A 10,673-nucleotide genomic window follows, 5' to 3' on the forward strand; every position below is an offset into this window, starting at 1 on the left:
GGACGGGTACGGACAGGTACAGACAGGTGGACAGGCACAGACAGGTGGACGGGTACAGACAGGTAGACAGGTACAGACATCTGCACAGGTACAGACAGGTGGACAGGTACAGACAGGTGCACGGATGCACAGTTACAGACAGTTGCACAGGTACAGCCATCTGCACAGGTACAGACAGGTGGACGGGTACAGACAGGTGGACAGGTACAGACAGGTGGATAGGTACAGACAGGTGGATAGGTACAGACAGGTGCACAGGTACAGACAGGTGCACAGGTACAGACAGGTGGATAGGTACAGACAGGTGGATAGGTACAGAGAGGTGGATAGGTACAGACAGGTGGATAGGTACAGACAGGTGCACAGGTACAGACAGGTGGATAGGTACAGACAGGTGGATAGGTACAGACAGGTGGATAGGTACAGACAGGTGGATAGGTACAGACAGGTGCACAGGTACAGACAGGTGGATAGGTACAGACAGGTGGATAGGTACAGAGAGGTGGATAGGTACAGACAGGTGGATAGGTACAGACAGGTGCACAGGTACAGACAGGTGCACAGGTACAGACAGGTGGATAGGTACAGACAGGTGGATAGGTACAGACAGGTGCACAGGTACAGACAGGTGCACAGGTACAGACAGGTGGATAGGTACAGACAGGTGGATAGGTACAGAGAGGTGGATAGGTACAGACAGGTGGATAGGTACAGACAGGTGCACAGGTACAGACAGGTGCACAGGTACAGACAGGTGGATAGGTACAGACAGGTGGATAGGTACAGAGAGGTGGATAGGTACAGACAGGTGGATAGGTACAGACAGGTGCACAGGTACAGACAGGTGGACAGGTACAGACAGGTGGACAGGTACAGACAGGTGGATAGGTACAGACAGGTGGACAGGTACAGACAGGTGCACAGGTACAGACAGGTACGGACAGGCACAGACAGGTGGACAGGTACAGAGAGGTGGATGGGTACGGACAGGTGGACGGGTAGGGACAGGCGGACGGGTACGGACAGGTACAGACAGGTGGACAGGTGGACAGGCACAGACAGGTGGACGGGTACAGACAGGTAGACAGGTACAGACATTTGCACAGGTACAGACAGGTGGACAGGTACAGACAGGTGCACGGGTGCACAGGTACAGACAGTTGCACAGGTACAGCCATCTGCACAGGTACAGACAGGTGGATAGGTACATACAGGTGGATAGGTACAGACAGGTGGATAGGTACAGACAGGTGGATAGGTACAGACAGGTAGATAGGTACAGACAGGTGGATAGGTACAGACAGGTGGATAGGTACAGACAGGTGGACAGGTACAGACAGGTGGATAGGTACAGACAGGTGGATAGGTACAGACAGGTGGATAGGTACAGACAGGTGGACAGGTACAGATATGTGATTGATGATGTACTTCCTGTTTTCCCGTTCCCAGGTCAACAGCTCCGTTAACGACCTGCAGGACAGTTTCCAGAGCAGAGTGGCAGAAACGTTCCGCCCAAAACTTCCTGCTCAGGGGGGGGAGAAACAGACCGATTCTCACATCACATCTGACGAGGCCATGATGTCACCTGGAGGAGATCAGGGGGAGGAGCCAGAGGGTCAGGGGGAGGTGGAGGAGGATGAGGAGGAGGAGGAGGAGGAGGAGGAGGAGGAGGAGGTTGACTTTGACATCAGGAAGATGAAGAAGAGGCTCAAAGACCTTCTTGAGAGGAAGGAAGCCAAGAGGAGGAGGATGGACGACGTGACTCCGCCTCCTTCAGAGCCACATGAAGAAGGCCTCTCAGCCCCCAGTAACACTAACTGTGACATCATCATCACATGAATTCAGGGAGTTGAAGTCTGAACAGCGTTGACCTTGGACTGGTCCTGGTCTGACATTTTTCTGTCATATTGTGAATTTATTTTTGTCTCATTTATAATTAAAAAACTCAAGTGAATGTTTTTTTTTACTTCAGCTGATATTAAAAACAGCTTTATTGACAATAATTCAGCTGACAGTCTGCATTGTTTCTATGAAGAAGACTATGGAGTCTGTCTGTTCTTGCACTTAAATGCAACAAACACCCAGGGACTCTAGACTGGTGAGTTTACCTCCACCAGTCCACTCAGTCCATGCCAGGCCTGAGGACTCAGACTCATACTCTAGTATGATGTTAGCTTCTAATGATATCTCCACCACATTGGAAATGAGGGAAACCTTCTGAGAATCAAAGGTTTGAATTGAATATGAGGATGTAGTCAAGGGGCCATCTCTGTAGTCCTCCTCTAATCTGGACTTTATTGCAGAGACAAGCCTTTCCTCACTGCAAAACCACAACACACCTTTGACGACTCCACATAAAAGACCAAGAAGGTCTCCATCTCTCCTCTCCTCCATAAAGTCCAGATCAGTGGAGGGCTGCAGGGATGGTTCTCCTTCCAGAACTTTGTCCCATCACCTCCAGGATCTCAGAGTGACCATCAGGTTCTTGGTCTCCTCACTCACTAAGGTCCTTTTGCCCCCGATGGCCACCGGCTCTAGAAGGGTCCTGGTTGGTCCAGACTTCTTCATGTGAGAATTCTGGAGGCCACTGTTCTCTTGGGAACCTACAGAGCCCCAGACATGACATGGTCAAAAAAAAAAAATTAAATTGCGGCCAAAATGTAGCTGTAACATGCGCAGAAAATACTAATTCATGGCCACGAAATACTAAATTGTGGCCACAAAATACTAATTTACATACAATTTAGTATTTCATGGCCATGTATTAGTATTTCGTGGCCACAAATTAGTATTTTGCGGCCACAATTTAGTTTTTTGTGGCCATGAAATAGTATTTTGTGGCCACAATTTAGTATTCTATGGCTATGAGTTAGTATGTTGTAGCCATGAATTGGTATTTTGAGGCCAGAACTTAGTATTTTGTGGCTATGAATTAGTATTTTGTCGCCACAATTTAGTATTTTGTGGCCATGAATAAGTATTTTGTGGCCACAACTTAGTATTTTGTAGCTCGCTTTTCTTTTTTAACATGAGAAAAATTTGGACAAAATAATCGGACCAAGTGTGCGAAGGCCTTAAGGGGATCAAAACTGAAAAAACACCGTTTTTCATATGTGCCCTTTAAAAGTTGTGAAAGTGCTAAGAACCTCCTGTTTTTGGTCTATTTTAACATGACGTACCTATGAGTACACACCCACCAATGAGCCCCCCACCCCCTTCCTCCCCTGGGGCCCTGGGCTAATGCTTGGAGCACCTGAACACATCAGCTATAAATCACAGATTTCTCCCGTCTTCCTCTCCTCTACTACAGTGGTTTTCAGTGTGAGGTGGGCCCGCCCTGGGGGGGGCGCCACAGGACTTCAGGGGAGGCGCGGACCCATAAACAAACCACAGGATTGCAGGATTTTCCTCTAGTGGTTGTGATGATGCTCAAGATTGATGCTGTTTAATTTGCAAAGATGTACAAACTAATGATAGCAAAAGGCCGTGTAACCCCTGGGGTCACTCTGAATCAAAGCACGAAGTCGCGGGAATTTTTTGATAGGAAGAAAAAAGGAATTCTGGTCACTCAAGGTAACAGAGACATTTAGCACTGTTAAAAACTAAAACAGCCTCTGCAGCTGTTTGGCTCCGGCTAGGATCAGAAGTGAGTACCAGGCAGGGTGGGGGGCGTGGAATAAAAGATCTTCTCCTAGGGGAGGCTCACTCACCTACACTTTGAAAACCCCTACTCTGCTATTTTTCCTTTATTCTGTTCCCAGCCAGCAGAGGGCAGCAGAGCAGCAGACATGCTGGAGTTTTCTAGAGCAGTGGTTCTCAACCTTTTCAGCCCACGACCCCCAAAGTGAGAGACCGGGGACCCCCACTGTACCTAAAGGTGGTTGGACAGCCATGAACATTCGAGAAAAGTCATGTGGAGACGAGGCCGTCCATTAGGCGGGGGATGGGAGAACTTTCTGGGGCCCAGCCACACTGGGGGTCAGCAAAATCCTGGTCCATAGTAAAGTTAAACTGATATTTTATATTTGACCTGAATAATAACCACTCTGATCAAAGAAACACATTTTAAATGATTTGTGTAGTAAGCAGCCCTCTTAAAACTGTAAAAAAAAAAAAAAAAAGGCTAAAATTGGTTAATAATGGCAAAAATGGTGGGAGAGGTGGTGAAATTAAATTTAAAGTAGCAGAAATGGGTTAGAAATGCCAAAAATTGGACAAAAGAATAACAAAAAAAGGGGGAAATTGGTTAAAGTGGCAAAAGTCTGCATATAAAGTGGCTTAAATGGCGTTAAAGTGGCAAAAAAAGGTGGAAATTTGGTGAACTGGGATGAAAATTTAACCCGACACGAAACAATACGAAACGTTTGAGAAAAGGCAGAGGCTTTGAAAAAACTCTGAGGGTGATTGGATGAATGCTCTGTCACATCTCTACGGGCCAATCAGAGCAACAAAACGTGACGTAGCAGCTATCCAGCTACGCGTGCGCAGCTACCCGGGAATAATGGTAACCATGGCGACTGTAGACATGTCAGTACTCCACTTTTGTGGTTTTTGAAAAGAAAACAACTCACTGCTGTTCTTTGTTCTTCTTTTAACAAAGAAATGTCTTCAAGTTCTGATAAAACTGGCACTTTAGCAGCATCCACGCTAATCTCTTCCTCCATAACTGCACCAGCTCTTGCTGCTGCTTGTTTACGTCACGACTCTGCTGCGCCTGAAAGTACCGCCCCTCGTCACTGATTGGTCCTGTCACTTTCTAACTGGGCCCAAACAGTTCAGATGGGAGCTTTGAAGATGAATTCACCAGTGAAAAACACGGAAACGGGCGAATCCATCTGCTTCACAAGGTTATGAAATTGATATAAACTGGCAAAAAAGGCTTAGCTGAGGCAGAACGGGCAAACGGGCATATCAAATTGTGAAATGTTGCTTATAAAGTGTTAAAAGTGGTTAGAAGTGGTAATAATGTGTCAACCGAGCCAACAATAGGCACAGAGTGTCGAGATTTGGTTTAGAAGTGACAAAAACAGGCAGAAAAAAAGTGGTGGAAAGGCTTTAAAATGACAAATGGGTTATAAGTTGCAAAAATGTGTTAAAATGGGCAAAATTGGTTTGAAGTGGCAACAGTGTAATTCAAAAATGTTCTTAGTTTTTTTAAGGCATCTGGAGACCCCCTCTCAGTGTCTCATGACCCTCAGTGGGGTCCTGACCCCAAGGTTAAGAACCACTGTTCTAGAATATGAAGCCCTTTTCCCATTTCTCTAAACTCACAGTGACTGACGTTCTGCAGAGAACGACAGGATGAATCTTCAAACATCCCCGGTCCTTCAGCTCTGAGGAGAGCATCAGGACTCAGACTCCTTCCATACTGAACCGGTCTCTAGTCCTGGTGAACTTATCCGAATAAAAACAGATGCTCTCTATCGCTGATATTTCTGTTCCTCTGAGGAGAGCATCAGATTTCCTGATCCTTTCACCTCACAGTAATCCACAGATCCTTTATTCTAGTCCGTCTACAGGGATCTGCAGTAATCCACAGATCCTTTATTCTAGTCCGTCTACAGGGATCTGCAGTAATCCACAGATCCTTTATTCTAGTCCGTCTACAGGGATCTGCAGTAATCCACAGATCCTTTATTCTAGTCCGTCTACAGGGATCTGCAGTAATCCACAGATCCTTTATTCTAGTCCGTCTACAGGGATCTGCAGTAATCCACAGATCCTTTATTCTAGTCCGTCTACAGGGATCTGCAGAAATCCACAGATCCTTTATTCCAGTCCGTCTACAGGGATCTGCAGTAATCCACAGATCCTTTATTCCAGTCCGTCTACGGGGATCTCCAGTAATCCACAGATCCTTTATTCCAGTTCATCTACAGGGATCTACTGTTGTTACTTTCATTAGACTGATGGCCAGATATCCGGGGGTCTGTTGAGGGTCCTGGACCTCGATGTTGGTCCAGGGGTCCTCCCAGGGGCCTGATTAGTCAATCAGAATCTATTTTATTGTCGTCTTAATCAGTGAAAGTCGTTCAGAACAAAGCGCTCGTATTTAATGTGCACCTTTGTTGATTATATCTCAGGACCCCCGGGGACCAGGACCCCTTGGGGACCAGGACCCCCATGACTCCTTCCCTACGTGAGGGTCCAGCTCCCTGATCTGGACTCTGATCTCCAGCTGCATTAATCTCCACAGCTCATCATCCACCAATCATGCTACAGCCTCTGCCCAGAGGCCCCGCCCACAGCTACATAAAGCCCCGCCAAGGCTCAGAGCTCATATGAAGGTGGATGATCGGAGCAGAGATGGTGGTGGAGGTCAAAGGTCGTCTGGAGGTGATGGAGGGAAACCAGCAGAAGGTGGAGGTGAAGCTGCTTCTGCTCGGCGCTCACAGCGTGGGGAAATCTGGTAGGACACGTTAGAAATATTTACACGCCTCATTTCAAGTTTAGTTTCAACTCTTTATAAAGTCTGAGGTTCTGAGCTACGGAGGCCCTGAAGGGCAAAAACATCACACTTAATAAAATATATTTATTTTTATTTAAAAAAACAATGAGAATGCATAAACTATGACCCACAATTACAGCACTGATTTTTAAAAACACGATTAATCGCATGGCTTATTGTTTGAATCCAGGTCTCTGCAGCGTCAGTGATGTAAATAAATCTTTAACCTGTAAACACAGGTCAGACCAGCCAGAAGTCACCTACTGATAAAATGTGGAGAAAAGGGTGTGATTAATCCCGATTAACTCCAGAAATCATGAGATTAATCGCAGTTAAAATACTTATTCCTTAGACAGCCATATTTTAAGGGATTTTTTGTATTTAAGTATTTTCGTATTTCAGCAAATGTCTTTAGAGTTTAAATAAAATTTTAAAGAACTTTTAAAAACTGTTTTTGTATTTTAAAACGTAATTTAGTTTAAGCCCCAAAATATCTCAAGGAGGTTTGTTTGTGTTTCCCTTTTTTCTATTTGCTAATCTGTCTTTTTTTTTTTTGCTCAAAAAATCATTTTTAGGTTTTATTAAAACATTTCTTGTCATTCAAGAAATATTTTTGTTTTTCCCAAATTATTTTGTGTCTAATTGAATAACTTCATATTTTCATGGAGTGTTTTTTCTTTTGTTGTTGTTTATGAAATCTTTTTGCATTTTGTGTGTTATTTTATATTTTTATGTTGTGAAGACATTTTAGCAGTTGACCTTCAGGGCCACCGTACTGAACTTACTGATTAAATTTATTGTAGAATGTCAAAATCCTGTTGCTTTAAAAGTGTTTTATGATTTAAATCAAAAGATTATTGATTTAATTTTGCTGTCACAAACACTTTAATAACTTCATAGATTCATAAATTCATCTCACACATTTATTTTAGTTTTATTACCACTGTTTGACTTCCATCCTGGAGGTCGATGAAAATGTTTTCAATGATGAAATCACTTCATAATTAACCGCTCGGTTATTCTGAAGGGTTTTTATGTTTTCATTCACTGTTAGCCCGCTCTGCTGTTATTTAGACCAGTGGTTCTCAACCTTGGGGTCGGGACACTGTTGCCCCTTTACACCAATTTTACCAAATTTTACCCTTTTCATCACTTTTTAACACCAATTTGGTCAATATGGCACATTTTTGTCACTTAGAACCCATTTTTGTCTATTTTAAACCCTTTCCACCACTTTTTTCTGCCTGTTTTTGCCACTTCTAAACCAATTTTTGCCAATTACTAACTATTATTGCCTCTGTTAACCCCTTTTTACACCACTTTTATGTCAATTTTAACCACAGGTAACCCAATTTTCCCTATTAATATCAATTTTTCATCTTTTTCCACCCAACTCCCATCAATTTCTGCAATTTAAAGCCATTTCAGCCACTTTAAAATCACATTTTACCACTTTTTCTGCCCATTTTTGCCACTTAAACACTTTTTTTTTTGCCACTTTTAACCCATTAATGTTCTTTTAAAATCCAATTTCACCACCTTTTCACCATTTTTTTGCCATTATTAACCAATTTTACCATATAAAACTATTTTAATTATGTTTGTAACAAAAGTTTTTTCATCTAAAGAAGGCTAAATGAATAATAATCCTCCGTTTGTTTCTGCAGCTCTCACAGTCCGGTTTCTGACCCGGAGGTTTATCGGCGAGTACGGAGACATCGGTGAGGACACGGCCAAACTCTGATCCCTGATCTGAAGACCACGTTCCATTATTCTAAAGTCACGCTGGTGAATTTTGTGTTTTTCAGATTCAGTTTACAGCCGAGTGGAGCGGCTCGACGGTCAGGACGTCTGCTTCAGTGTCTGGGACTCTCTCTACTCACAGGTAGACCCACACCTGAGGCTGTCCTATCAGAGACCGTTTCTAAAAGAACAAAGATATTTTAGATGTACGTGTCAGACATGTTTGATCGGGGGGGTCACACTGCCGCCTCAGTTTAGGATATTTAGACAAAAACTCAATCACAAGTCCTGGTTTGGGATTACAGACTGAACCCAGAATGCTTTGGGAGTATCTCGGGGTAACCATGAGGACACTTTAACCCAGGGTTCCTCAACCAAAGGGCCAAACTGTTCAAAAATACCTTTGCACAATCTAAGTGGTGAAAGTGGCAAAAAAAGCTTGAAGTAGCACTAACGATAAGTTAAAGGAGGCAAAAATGGTCAAAAAGCAACAAAAATGGGTGAAATGGAGAGAAAAATGTGGAAAAATGGTCAGAAAGAAGCAAAAGAATGGGTGAAAAGTGATTAAAATGGGCAAAAAGCAGTCAAGAGTGGCAAAAATAGGAACCAAGTGGTATTTAATGGCAAAAGTAACTTAAATGGGTGAAAAGTGATGAAAAAAGGCAAAAATGGTATGAAATTACCAAAAAGAAGTGGCTGAAATGGACAAAAACTAGGAAGAAAGTGGTATTTAATGACAAAAGGTAGCTTAAATGGGTGAAAATAGAATGTTTAAAATGAAGACCGCTTTTCTCTCTTTAGATGTGAAATTCATCTATGAAACCAAAACAGTGGATTACTGAAACACGTCATAAAAGTAGGGACAGGTCCATGTTTACCGTTATGTAGCTTCCCCTCATCTTTAACAACAGTCTGTAAACGTCTGGAGGTGAGGAGACCAGCTGATGGAGAGGAATGTTGTCCCGTTCCTGTCTGACATAGGATTCTAGCTGCTCTTCCTCCTTTTCTGATGCTCCAAATGTTTTCTGTTCAGATGAGATTATTGACTTTGGTTTAACTTAAAGAACCTCTTACAGAGTGTCCCAGCTTTTTTGGAATTTCAGTTGTAAAGTATTTGCTATTATTTCAGAGTTGCCCTTGCGACACGCCCCCACGCCCCGAGGCGGTCTCCCCTCTGTAAACCATCCTGATTTATTGGTCGTGTGAATGATGGCATGACTGAATAGTTTCGTTTTCTCTCCCAGGACGGCGAGCAGGCTCCGCCCATCAGTGACAAACAGCTGCAGTGGGCGGACGGCGTGATTCTGGTCTACAGTATCTGCGACCGCCTCAGCTTTGACATCGTCCGTCAGCAGCTGCAGCAGATCCGCCGCAGCAGGAAGTCACTTCCCGTGGTCATCGTGGCGAACAAACGGGACCTCCGACGTCACCGCAGCGTCTCCAGCGAGGAGGGTCTTCTGCTCGCTCTGTCGCACGGCTGCGGCTTCTTCGAGGTGTCGGCGGCGGAGACGTACCACGGCGTCCTGCTGGTGTTCCACCGCCTTGTCGACCTCGTCAGAGAGAGCCGCGCGCTGAAGAAGAGCTCGGCTGGCGTTCGAGAGATCGTCCGCAGCGTGTCAGCCGTGTTTGGAAAGAAGCGAGCAGAGTAGGCGAAGACGGTAAAGAGATGTTTGATGACATCAGAGGTCAAAGGTCAGAGATGTGATGGTTGGACGCAGGTGCAGAGAAAGGGTCGACGGCAACGCTGGCGGCAGAAAGAGGCGGCTCCAGTTGATCTAAGGAGATGTTGAGGCGTTGGCGCTACCATCAGGATGAACTTTAATGACCCTGGACTGTGAATGTAACGCCACTCTCAGGTCAACATGGAAGCATGTCTGACATCCTGCAGCAGTGATGTCATCACCAACAGACTTTGTTTATAATGCTAATCATGTTAGCATGCTAAAGGCGCTAAACCTCCATGTCATGCTATTGTGGGATCTGTTTCAATATTTATTATATATTAAATAAAGGCTCTAAATCAGAGAAACACCAAAAGTTTGGGATTCTTTTTTATCCAAGATAAATAAATAAATAGTAAATAAACAGATAAATAAAAAGATAAATAAATATATAGACAAATAAATAAATAAATAGATAATTAAGAAAATAGATAAATAAATAAATAGATGAAAAACAGAAATAAATAAAAATAAAATACAGATAAATAAAATAAATCAATAAAAAGATAAATAGATAAATAAATAATGGATGAATCAACAAAAAGATAAATCCATAAATAAATAAATAAAGACATAGATAATAAATAAACAAACAAACAAATAAATAAACAAATAAAGTGGAAGTTTTCTAATTCACTGGATTTTCTTTTTGTTAAGAAGAAACAAAACTTAGAATATCTAATTTATAAAGTCAAAGATGTAGACTTAAAACCCAGAAATGTCAAGTTCACAGAGTTAAAAAGGATGAATTCATGGTGGAG

The 10,673-nt window shown here is 43.3% G+C and overlaps 2 protein-coding genes across 3 annotated transcripts in view; both read left to right on the forward strand.

Moving 5' to 3' along the window:
- trim33l (tripartite motif containing 33, like) overlaps nt 1-2,685 on the forward strand; it is a 46,429-nt gene extending 43,744 nt beyond the window's left edge. The window contains exon 14 of one of the 2 annotated variants that reach the window (XM_041793139.1): nt 1,450-2,682. In XM_041793139.1, coding sequence (XP_041649073.1) covers nt 1,450-1,839 — 390 coding nt within the window. In that variant the 3' untranslated portion in view covers nt 1,840-2,682. Of the gene's footprint in view, nt 1-1,449 lie in introns of both variants that reach the window. The other variant, XM_041793140.1, reaches the window with a different exon arrangement.
- Nucleotides 2,686-5,123: 2,438 nt separating this feature from the next.
- Nucleotides 5,124-10,214, forward strand: zgc:171704 (uncharacterized protein LOC100124619 homolog). The gene is made up of 4 exons (XM_041793141.1): nt 5,124-6,409; nt 8,116-8,169; nt 8,257-8,333; nt 9,436-10,214. Exons 1-4 carry the CDS (start codon nt 6,292-6,294, stop codon nt 9,838-9,840), a joined length of 654 nt encoding a protein of 217 aa, XP_041649075.1. The 5' UTR covers nt 5,124-6,291; the 3' UTR covers nt 9,841-10,214.
- The last annotated feature ends 459 nt before the right edge of the window (nt 10,215-10,673 follow it).

Source organism: Cheilinus undulatus, linkage group 8, assembly GCF_018320785.1.
Source record: "Cheilinus undulatus linkage group 8, ASM1832078v1, whole genome shotgun sequence".
In the NCBI taxonomy this organism is placed as follows: Eukaryota; Metazoa; Chordata; class Actinopteri; order Labriformes; family Labridae; genus Cheilinus; species Cheilinus undulatus.